General features: G+C 51.8%; 1 protein-coding gene across 2 annotated transcripts in view; it reads right to left on the bottom strand.

Moving 5' to 3' along the window:
* cdhr2 (cadherin related family member 2) overlaps positions 1–12,609 on the bottom strand; it is a 397,792-nt gene that overhangs the window by 17,699 nt on the left and 367,484 nt on the right. For both annotated transcript variants that reach the window (XM_038795617.1, XM_038795618.1), the window contains one exon: positions 7,054–7,167. In XM_038795617.1, the coding sequence (XP_038651545.1) occupies positions 7,054–7,167 (114 nt within the window). The remainder of the gene's footprint in view (positions 1–7,053; positions 7,168–12,609) is intronic.

Below are 12,609 nucleotides of genomic sequence, written 5' to 3'. Positions count from 1 at the left end.
GGTTCTACGTTGCCCGACGCCGACATCGTAATCGGCAATCGGACGGAGAATCCCTTTTGACGCTAAAATCGGGGGCAGCGCCTGTTTTCTGATGCTCCACCCCCTCCAAAACGGCGTCAGAGGAGTATGCCTGAAGGCCCTCCCCACAATGCTCCACCCTCGATGGGCCAAGTTCCCATCCGCGCGGTTGACTCATTGGTCTCAGCGGTCGGGAACCCAACGTGGCGGCTGAGGACTTTGTCCAGAGCCGCCACAGTCAGGGGGGAACCATGCTGCTGGCGGGGAGAGTTTCAGCGAGGGCTGGGGAAACTGGTAGGGGGAGGGGTGGCCTGGGAGTGTCCAGGGAGGACACTGTCTGGCAGGTTGGCGGACAATGTGCAGCCGGCACCATGTTGTACTGCACAAGCGCTGCATGTCGTCCTCGTGCGCATGCGCAGCCAAGGACCCGGCAATTCTCCGGCCGTTTATTTCGTGAAGGCCGTAAGTTTTATGTGGCACAGCTGCTAGCTACTCACTGGTCGGAGGGTCGCTGCTGGGGCCTTGCCGGTTTTTGCATCGGAAAATAAGACACTTCCTCCAGACAAAGCCTCAAAATCAGAGAATCCAGCCCTATGTTCGCCCGCCGGAGCTGAATTGGATTTGATTTGTGCTCCCAAATCCCTTGCCATGCAAATCCCTTGCCAGGCTCTCCAGAGGGCATCCGCCAAGGCCATCAAAGGCCAGAGGACACAGAAAGCAGCAGGCTTCCTCCACCTCTGATGTGCACCTGAGAACACACCGAGATATGGTACTAGACCTAGAAGATCAAGAAGAGTGAGGAGCACTGAGTGGGCACTGGTGAGGTCACTATCCGTAGCTCGGGGAAATAGAAATCTGTCTGAGTAAAATGTTCACTATTGAAACATGTCACACTTCATAATTGTGTTAATCTTCACAGCTGACCTGCCTGTACCTTCTCCCTCGGTTTCCTCTCCTCCCCCTCCCCCCCCCCCCCCCCCCCCCCTCCTCCCGCTCTGGGGGGCACAGTGGTGCAGGAACCCAATTTCCGAAGCAGGCCCCTTTCAGAGGATGTTTGTGAGCAAGCTATCAGCAGCCAGACAGGAGTCAGACTTTAGCAGAAACTGAAGAACACCAGAGCTTTCCCCACAGTGAGTGATCATCACTCTCCTGCCTTGTATGGTGACCCGCTGACAGTGCCAACACAGGTCCATCATCCTACAGTGTTGTTACACAGACCCTTCGAGAGGGGGGAACATGGGTGGCAGTGAGAGCCTCATTATAACAGGTCTCCGCCATGACCTCAGAGGGTATCTCTTGTCGCCCACAAGCCAAGCCATCATCCTTGGGTGGTCTTCAAATACACCAGGGATCTCCAAGTGCCCCAGGATGTAGCTGTCAATACTCGCTCCCTGTATAGTGGGCATGCACGTTCATGATTCAGAAGCGGTGATGCACACAATCTGAACATTCAGCGCGTGTAATCCCTTCCTGTTAATATTGGGCACTCCTGATGCTCCAGTGCTCAGAGCGTGACATGCATCTCATCGATAGCCCACTGGACCTGGGCATCCCGGCGATGGCAGCAAATCCTGCAGCCTGGGCATATTGGTGGGCCCAGTCCAACTGGATGTTGATATAGTTGGATGCCCAGCACAAAGAGCATTCATAACCTCCTGAATGCACCAGTGGGCTGTAGATATGCCACACAGGCCCCTGCTCGAGTCCTGAAACGACCCAGTGACATAAAAGTAGAGGGCTGCGGTGACCTTCATGGAGTGCCGCCCAAGCTTGTGTTGGCCTTGCTGCACTCTGACATCTGCCTGCTTTGGGTGCCACAAGCAATGTGAGGGCAGCCTCACCAGACATTGTTATATCTGTAAGGAACTGGAGAAGGAGACAGACCAACAAAGAACAAAGAAAATTACAGCAAGGAACAGGCGCTTCGGCCTCCAAGCCTATGTCGACCATGCTGCCAGTCTAACCTAAAACATCAACGCTTCCAGGGTCTGTATCACTTTATTCCCATCCTATTCATGTATTTGTCAAGATGTCCCTTAAACGTTACTGTCGTCCCTGCTTTCACCACCTCCTCCGGCAGCGAGTTCCAGGCACCCACTACCCTCTGTGTAAAAAAACTTGCCTCGTACATCTCCTCTAAACCTTGCCCCTCACACCTTAAACCTATGACCCCTAGTAATTGTCTCTTCCACCTTGGGAAAAAGTCTCTGACTATCCACTCTGTCTATGCCCCTCATAATTTTGTAGACCTCTATCAGGTAACCCCTCAACCTCCGTTGTTCCAGTGAAAACAAACGAGTTCATCCAACCTCTCCTCATCGCTAATGCCCTTCATACAAGGCAACATCCTGGTAAATCTCTTCTGCACCCTCTCTAAAGCCTCCACATCCTTCTGGTAGTGTGGCAACCAGAATTGTACACTATATTCTAAGTGTGGCCCAACTAAGGTTCTATACAGCTGCAACATGACAAGCCAATTTTTATACTCAGTGCCCCGGCAGACGAAGGCAAGCATGCCGTATGCCTTCTTGACTACCTTCTCTACCTTCTCCACCTGAGTTGCCACTTTCAGTGACCTGTGGACCTGCACACTCTGATCCCTCTGCCTATCAATACTCTAAGGCTTCTGCCATTTACAGTATATTTCCCACCTGTATTAGACCTTCCAAACTACACTACCTCACATTTGTCCGGATTAAACTCCATCTACCACCTCTCCGCCCAAGTCTCCAACCGATCTATATCCTGCTGTATCCTCTGACAGTCCTCATCGCTAACCGCAACTAGCCTTTGTGTTATCCGCAAACTTACTGATCAGACAAGTTCATTTTCCTCCAAATCATTTGTATGTACTACAAATAGCAAAGGTCCCAACACAGATCCCTGTGGCACACCACTAGTCACAGTCCTCCATTCAGAAAACCACCCTTTCACTGCTACCCTATGACCGAGCCAGTTTTGTATCCATCTTGCCAGCTCACCTCTGATCCCATGTGACTTCACCTTTTGTACCAGTCTGCCATGAGGGACCTTGTTAGAGGCCTCACTGAAGTCCAGATCGACAACATCCACTGCCCTACCTGCATCAATCACCTTTGTCACTTCCTCAAAAAGCTATCAAGTTAGTGAGACACAACCTCCCCTTCACAAAACCATGCTGCCTCTCACTAATACGTCCAATTGCTTCCAAATGGGAGGAAATCCTGTCTCAAAGAATCCTCTCCAATAATTTCCCTACCACTGACCTAAGGCTCACCGGCCTGTAATTTCCTGGATTATCCTTGCTACCCATCTTAAACAAAGGAAAAACATTGGCTATTCTCCGATCCTCTAGCACCTCACCTGCAGCCAGTGAGAATAGAAAGGTTTCTTTCAAGGCCCCAGCAATTTCCTCCCGTGCCTCCCTCAGTATCCTGGGGTAGATCCCATCAGGCCCTGGGGACTTATCTACCTTAAAGTTTTTAAAGATGCTCAGCACCTCCTCCTTTTTAATGTCAATGTGACCCAGGCTATCGACATACCCTTCTCCAGACTTATCATCCACCATCTCTTTGGTGAATACTGATGCAAAGGACTCATTTAGTACCTCGCCCATTTCCTCTGACTCCATGCATAGAATCCCTCCTGTGTCCTTGTGTGGGCCAACCCTTTCCCTGGCTACCCTCTTGCTCTTTACATAACGTATGAAAAGCTTGGGATTTTCCTTAATCCTGTTTGCCAATGACTTTTTGTGACCCTTTATAACCCACCTTACACCTTGTTTAAGTTCCTTCCTATTTTCCTTGTATTTCTCACAGGTTTTGTCTGTTTCCAGCCTTCTAGCCCATACAAATGCTTCCTTCTCTTTTGGACTAGGCTCACACTATCCCTCGTTATCCAAGGTTCCCAAAATTTGCCATACTTATCCTTCTTCCTCACAGGGACATGCCGGTCCTAAATTCCTATCAACTGACAATCAGTTAGGATTTCCACCCCAGGATCCTCAACTCCCCCAAGACTGACCCTCCCTTACATGTCCCGACTTCTCTCAGAGTACCATACAGTGCTGGCAAACCTTGCTCTGCATACTCACTGCCGGCCACATCAGGGATCCCTGACCCCAGACCTCCTCCGGGAGCATTTGTGAGTACATGCTCAGCTGCCCTCCACTCAATTACCCTATGGTCACGAGAAGATCAACAGAGCTGAAGCCCAGCTCCTTAGTGTTTGATTGTTGGCAGCTGCCCCTCCGAGAGTTCAAGCACGCTGTTCAGGCTTCAAAGTTTGCTGGACACGCAAGCACTAATCATCCTCTGAGGCATGACAAGTGTGCCCTCGAGGAGGCACTTGAGAGTTGAGGAGTGTGAAGTGCTCTCACAACTAACAAGGTTAGTTCCTCAATTGAAATAGCCTTTAGCTGTGAAGCTAGAGGCTGCTCACAGTCAAAGGGAGTGACATTGGCATTCAGGATAGAAGCAGCAGCAGGGCCCTGTCCTGGAAGCGTTTGGTAACAAAGACAGGCTGCAGCTGTGGTTGCCCCTGTTATTGACTCCACAATATTTAAAGATGACTTGAAGGCCTCGCAGATGCGAAACCCCTCAACCCCTGGCTCAGGGGTGGGTTAATCTCGTTAATGAGATTGTATCGAATGCAAATGTGGGATAATGATATTCTCCCAATTTTTGGTTTTGATCCGGAATTTGCCATCAGGAACGGGCCGAGTGAATCCAAAAATGGTTTGCGCTGGCGCAAATCTCGATTTTGGCCTTTCCCGCTATTCACCCAGTGCGTCCCAATCAACGCCGGACGCAATGCAGTCACTGAATCGCACCGGGTGTCTCCTGTTCCTAATGTCCCAATCTCAGAAATATTTTCAAAAATTGTAATGTTTAGTGTCATAATATCCACTCATGTATATAATGAGATGCAGACAGGCAGTGATTGACACACAGGATGACCAATGAACACACAGAACAACACAGAACAACCAGACAGGATACCACCACTATAAAGCCCACAGGGCATTAAGACTGCCTCTCACTCAGGACCCAGATGCTGAGACAGTCAGAGTGCACAAGTTAGTGAGCACTACTGCCATGTGGTAGCTAGTAAGTTTGGTCAAGCCAGTAAGAGGTCACCAGTAGGATTAGTAGAGTGTCAACCCACAGCTGAACATGTACAGCAGTCCATAGTTAAATAAAACAGTGTTGGATCATCTCCGGTGTCAGACGTTTGTTTCTAGCTTCCCTGCATCCAGTTGCAGTCAACGTCGAACCAACCTGCCTAACACATCAGTTAGTGCAAAGCAGTGTTCTCAACTTTAAACCCACAATCACACTTTCAATAAATTTAGTGACATGATGAATTCTATTCACTGGTTTACTAGTGCATCACTGTTCATGTATTCCATAGTTGTGGATAGGGCACAATTCATTTCACCACAAACTATCAATGTCCAGTTTAAAATGATTGACCTTACTTAATAAATAGTGATCAAGCATCTTACATTTACACATATTACACACTGTTGATTATAACATGTATACAAAAGGCAAATTTGGACAAACAAAACAAATCATTATTAGTACCAGGAATGGGGCAGCATGGTGGTGCAGTGGGTTAGCCCTGTTGCCTCACGGTGCCGAGGTCCTAGGTTCAATCCCAGCTCTGGTCACTGTCCGTGTGGAATTTGTACATTCTTCCCATGTTTGCATGGGTTTCGCCCCCACAACCCAAAGATTTGCAGGCTAGTTGGATTGGCCATGCTAAATTGCCCCTTAATTGGAAAAAATAAATTGGGTACTCTAACTTTAAAAAAAAATAGGGCGCAATTCTCCGCACTCACGACGGTGCGGAGAATAGCGGGGTTCGTAAATTTTTATGGCCACGCTAGTCTGACGCCCTCCCGCTATTCTCCCCCCCCCCCCCCCCCCCACGCCCGACACGAATCGCTGCCGCCGTTTTTTTACGGCCAGCAGCGATTCTCAGCCGGCCGATGGGCCGAAGTCCAAGCCCTTTACGGCTGTTTTTACGAACGGCAAACACACCCGGCCGTAAAGTCCCGATTTTGAAAACCATGGCACCGATTGGCACGGCAGTACCACGGCCGTGCCAAGCGTGCCATGGGCCCGCGATCGGTGCCCACCGATCGCGGGCAGCGGGTCCGATTCCCGCGCACTCTTTGTCCTTCCGCCGCCCCGCTGTATCACTTCGCGGGGCGGCTGAGGGGCATCCCGGCCCGCGCATGCGCGGGTTTCGCGCAAATGCGCGATGACGTCATCCACGCATGCGCGGGTTGGAGTCTTCCAATCCGCGCATGCGCGGCTGACGTCATGTGACGCGTCAGCCGGCGCAAACACGTTAACGAAATTCGTTAAGCCCGCGATGCCGGAGTTCACGGCCGCGGCATACTAGCCAGAACCGGTTCCCGGTCGGGGAGGGGGAGGCTGGCATCAAACCCGCCCGGTTTTGACGCCAGCCTTACGATTTCTCCCTGTCTGGGAGAATCGCGCCCATAGTATCAGGATTAGTGAAAAAGCCACTGAGGCAGATTTTCCACTTGGATCTCCAATCAAGCATTCATTGGGTAATGTATAATGATCATTAGTAAGTGGACAACACCTGATTGTGAGGAGTTAGCTTCATTTTCAAAGTGTGAACAAGTTCTCAGTCCAGAATGAACTATAAAAGATGATTGCTACCATTAAAGGGATAATGGCCACATGAACCTAGGTGGTTCAAAATGGGGATAAAGGCTGGACAAGAAGAGCATTAGACTTGGCAGCAACCCCCCCCCCCCCCCCCCCATTATCTTGTTGCCTGCCATTCATCACCTGAGACTAGGGCCAAGTTCCTAACAACACCAAGCCCCATAGGCCTGAGGCGAGGATGATTGGAGAAAATTAGCCAAAAACAGCATCAACATGCTGCCACAAAGATTTATACACTCCACTGTTAGACCATAAAATGCAGCTTTCTAAATGAACCATATATAAATGCAAATATTTTCTCTTTCTCATGTTAAAGCCATTTTTACGACAGTTTTCCTTCACTTACCCTTCCGAAGTATATTTGTTTGTACCAGGAACAACAGGTCCATTCTGCAGTGCATCAACTGTAATCGTTTTCGCTGTGTTCATTGCAGTTATTGATTTTATTTTTCTTTCGTAACTGTGGAATTAATATTCAGATATCATAGTTTTATATGCATAACAGAGAAGAGATCCAGTGTGTAACAGATACATATTCAATCTCTTCCACAGTATTTTTTAAATTATGTCTTACATGGGTGAAAACAACTTGACAGGAACAGCACAATATTATCTTGAATTATGTTAACAGTTCTATGATCACTGTCGGTTTTTGAGTCCTCAAAGTTATGCAGGGAAGAGCCATGAGCTGGCTTTGAGCTACAAGAGGGGAAACAGTAACATATTAATCCTAAGTGAAAGAAACCTATTGATACAAAATGGTCGGGGAAAAAATAAAATCATAGCAAAGGTTTTCTGCGCCCCCTGCCACAAGTTCCGCGGAGGCAGATCTTCTGGTCCTGCCATTGTCAATTGTAGTAGTCACAACTGATTGTATAATAGAGGTAATACAGTAAGGCTCCTGTACTACAGGTACGGGGGGTAGATATCTGCCTGCTGGCTCCACCCAGTAGGCGGAGTATAAATGTGTGTGCACACCGAGCTGCTCCCATTCTGGTAGCAGCTGCAGGAGGCCACACTTCACACACTGCTTAATAAAGCCTCGATTACTCTCTACTCTCGTCTCGTCGTAATTGATAGTGCATCAACTTATTAAGCAGAGTTATTACAGCGATGGAACTAAGCATCAAGCCAGATCGCCTGCAGCTGCACCCTCAAGGAGACAACGCCACATCGGCCTTCGACTATTGGCTAGCTTGCTTCGAAAGCTACCTCAGATCAGTGACTGAACAGCCCTCGGACGCACAGAAGCTTCAGATCCTGTACTCGCGGGTGAGCCCCGAGATTTTTCCCCTTATCCGGGGTGTGCCCACTTACCCTGAAGCTATGGAGCTTCTGAAAGGACACTATATCCGGCCGATCAACTCTACGCCAGGCACCTCCTATCCACGAGGCATCAACTCCCCGGTGAGTCATTAGACGATTTCTGGCAGGCCCTGCACATCCTGGTGAGGAACTGCGATTGCAGTTTCGGCCGTGGAGCATACAGAACACTTAATCAGGGACGCTTTCATCACGGCATGGAGTTGGCGTACATCCACCAGCACCTATTATAAGACGGTACGCTCAACCTCGCGGCAACCAGGCAACTCGCGAAGACGCTAACGGTAGCCTCCCGTAACGTACAGTGTACGCCCCCGACCACACAGCATACGCCTCCGACTGCACGGCGACCTCATGGACATTGTGAGCCCCACCAGCGGCTGCCCCCAGCCAACCCCATGCCTGCGCCACGCTGCAGCCAGCCAACCCTGGGGAGCCCAAGTGCTATCTCTGCAGGCAGATAAAGCACCCCGCTACAGCGCTGCCCGGCGCGGAGTGCAACCTGCAAGGCCTGCGGAAAGAAGGGACATTGCGCTGCTGTGTGCCAGGCCCAGTCGATCGCTGCTGTACATAAGCCCAGTGTTCCTGCACCCTCCACGTGCGACCCGTGGGCGCCGCCATTTTCGTCCCCACAGACCACGTGTGGCCCGTGGGTGCCACCATCTTCCTCCCAGCAGAACACGTGCGGCCTGCGGGCGCCGCCATCTTCCTCCCAGCAGACCACATGCGACCCATGGGCGCCGCCATCTTTAACGCCGCCCACCGTGGGCGCCGCCATCTTCAGGCCATTTTGGATGGCGCCTCAGGACGCCTGCTTGTCGGGGATTTCATCTGGCCGTTCATCACCACTACCGCCGCCGACCAGCCGCAACTCGCTTCCATCTCGCTTGACCAGTCCCGGCCGCACAACCTCGCAACCGCGACGACAACGGTGAAAGTCAATGGGCACAAGACATCCTGCCTTCCTGACTCCGGGAGCTTGGAAAGCTTCATCTACCCCTCTATGGTAAGGCTCTGCTCCCTCGCGGTACATCCCGTTACCCAGATAATATCCCTTCCCGCCGGATCCCATTTCGTTGAAATCCGGGGGTACTGCATCGTCATCCTCACTGTCCAGGGCGTAGAGTTCAGCAATGTCCTCCCCAACCTCTGCGCTGCCCTGTTACTTGGTCTGGACTTCCAGTGCAACCTTCAAAGACTAACTCTAAAATTTGGCGGACCCCTACCACCCCTCACCATATGCGGCTCACGACCCTTAAGGTCGACCCACCTTCCCTGTTTGCAAACCTCACCACGGATTGAAAACCTGTCGCCACCAGGAGCAGACGGTACAGTGCCCAGGACAGGACCTTCATCAGGTCGAAGGTCCAGCGGCTGCTGCAGGATGGCATTATTGAGGCCAGCAACAGCCCCTGGACAGCCCAAGTGGTAGTGGTAAAGACTGGGGAGAAACAGAGGATGGTCATTGACTACAGTCAGACCATCAATCGGTACACGCAGCTCGACGCGTAACCCCTCCCATGCATATCTGATATGGTCAATTAGATTGCACAGTACCAGATCTTCTCCAGAGTGAACCTGAAATCTGCTTACCACCAGCTCCCCATCCGCAAGTCAGACCGCCGGTACACTGCGTTCAAAGCAGATGGCCGCCTCTATCATTTCCTTATGGTTCCCTTCGGCGTCACTAACGGGGTCTCCGTCTTCCAACGTGAGATGGACCGAATGGTTGACCGGTATGGGCTGCAGGCCACCTTCCCGTACCTAGATAATGTCACCATCCGCGGCCACGACCAGCAGGACCACGACGCTAACCTTCTCAAATTTCTCCAAACCGGCAAACTCCTTAACCTCACATACAATAAGGAGAAGTGTGTGTTCCGCACCAACCGCTTAGCCATCCTTGGCTATGTTGTGGAAAATGGAGTTCTAGGGCCCGACCCCGACTGCATGCGCCCCCTCATGGAACTCCCCCTACCCCACTGCCCCAAGGCCCTGAACCGATGCCTGGGGTTTTTCTCCTATTATGCCCATTAGGTCCCGAACTATGCGTACAAGACCCGCCCATTCATCCACTCCACAATTTTCCCCCTGACGGCTGAGGCACGCCAGGCCTTCAATCGTATCAAGGCAGATATTACCAAGGACACGAGGCACGCGGTTGACGAGACCCTCCCCTTTCAGGTCGAGAGCGATGCTCTCAGGTCGAGATCGGACATCGCTCTGATCGCCACCATCAACTAGGCAGGCAGACCCGTGGCATTCTTTTCCCGCACCCTCCATGCCTCCGAACATCGGCACTCCTCTATCAAAAAGTAGGCCCAAGCGACCGTGGAAGCTGTGTGGCATTGGAGGCATTACCTAGCCGGCAGGAGATTCACTCTCCTCACGGACCAACGGTCGGTTGCCTTCATGTTTAATAATAAACAGCGGGGCAAGATCAAAAACAATAAAATCTTAAGGAGGAGGATCGAGCTCTCCACCTACAATTACGTGATTTTGTATCGCCCCGGGAAGCTCAACGCGCCCCCTGACGCCCAATCCCGAGGGACATGTGCCAGTGCACAAGTGGACTGACTCCAGGCCCTACACGATGGTCTCTGTCACCCATGGGTCACCCGGTTCTTTCACTTCATAAAGGCCCGCAACCTGCCCTACTCCATTGAGGAGGTCAGGACCGTCACCAGGGACTGCCAGGTCTACGTGGAGTGAAGCCGCACTTCTACCGGCCAGGCCGAGCGCACCTGGTGAAGGCCTCCCGCTCCTTTGAACGCCTCAGCATGGACTTCAAAGGGCCCCTCCCCTCCACCGACTGAAACAAGTACTTCCTGAATGTGATCGATGAATACTCACGATTTCCCTTTGCCCTGATATGACTTCTGCCACGGTCATTAAAGCACTCAACAACATCTTCGCCCTGTTCGGTTTCCCGCTTACGTCCACAGCGACCGGGGAATCCTCTTTTATGAGCGATGAGCTGCATCAGTTCCTGTTCAGCAAGGGCATCGCCTCGAGCAGGACGACCAGCTACAACCCCCGGGGAAACGGGCAGGTGGAGAGGGAGAATGGGATGGTCTGGAAGGCCGTCCAGCTGGCCCTGTGGTCCAAGAATCTCCCGGTCTCCCGTTGGCAGGTGGTCCTCCCCGACGCGCTCCACTCCACTCCACTCTGCACTGCAACAAATGAAACAAGTGGGCATCTCCTTGCCTTCCCTCGGAAGTCCACCTCCGGGGTTTCGCTCTCAACGTGGCTGGCAGCTACTGGACCCGTCGTCCTCCGCAAACACGTGCGGATCTACAAGACGGACCCATTGGTCGAAAGGGTACAACTACTGCACACAAACCCACAGGTGTACCCCGACGGGTGCCAGGACACAGTCTCCCTCAGCGACCTGGCACCAGCTGGATCCCCACCCACGGCTCAACACCCGGCACCCTCCCCTCCGATTGCCCCGGCGCCACCCACCCTTCCCCCAGCGCACCTCACTACAGCCCCCGCCCCAGGACGATCCGTCCTCCCACTGGTTCCACCCGGGGATGAAGATGAGGACAGCACGCTCTTGGAGCCACAGGCGACCAAGTCGACGCCCGCATCACCACTGGGACTGAGGTGCTCACAGCGGAAGATCAAGGCACCCAACCGGCTGAATTTGTAAATTTTTACCAGACTGTAAACTTTAAATTTTTACAAACCTGCAAATTCTTTTTCCACCACCCCCGCTGGACTCTATTTTAACAGGGGGTGAATGTGGTAGTCACCACTGATTGTATAATAGAGGTAATACGGTAAGGCTCCTGCACTAGAGGTACTGGGGTAGATCTCTGCCTGCTGGTTCCGCCCAGTAGGCAGAGTATAAATGTGTGTGCACACCGAGCTGCTACCATTCTGGTAGCAGCTGCAGGAGGCAACACATCTCTGCTTAATAAAGCCTCAGTACTCTCTTCTCTTATCTCGTCAGAATTGAAAGTGCATCATCAATGGAATTTCCTGTTGAATGCAACCCCAGCCGCCGAGAAACCTGCAGTGGTGGTGTGCCATTGACGGAACTGGAAGATTCCGGCGGCCTTAACGGCCAGAAACTTCCAGCCATAAAATCAGAACAAACTCAAGATTTTAAAAAGGTTAAAGAAAATTGATTGGATAGTCCAATGGTCAGGGGTAAGAGCAACACAACAAAAACGTGGAAAACCTTCAAATCCATTTCCGATTGTGGGAGGAGCCATGGGCAGAGCCATGGGCGGAGCTAAGGGTGGAGCCCTGTACATGCTCCTCATCTCCCCCTGTGGGCAGAGCCGCGCAACGGCTCACAGATGGAGCCCACAGGGGCACAGTGATGCACAGTGTGAAATATACATATTATAGATTCACCACATTCACCCCCTGTTAAAAAATCAAGTCCGGCGGGGGTGACGGGTCTATAAGTTGAGTTGGGCCGGTGCTCGAATCGTCCGCTGGGATCGGCGGAGCACCGGGGTTGCAGCCGCTTCAGATGGCTGTGTGCTGATATCTGGTGTGAATCTGAGGGTGGACTCCGGGGGTGGTTCGTTCCGAGTTTCATTTCTGACTGGTGTGATGGGTG

The sequence above is a fragment of the Scyliorhinus canicula genome, chromosome 4 (genome assembly GCF_902713615.1).
Source record: "Scyliorhinus canicula chromosome 4, sScyCan1.1, whole genome shotgun sequence".
NCBI classification, from domain to species: Eukaryota; Metazoa; Chordata; class Chondrichthyes; order Carcharhiniformes; family Scyliorhinidae; genus Scyliorhinus; species Scyliorhinus canicula.
Note: the sequence above shows the minus strand (reverse complement) of the source record. Positions and strands in the feature narration are given on the sequence as shown.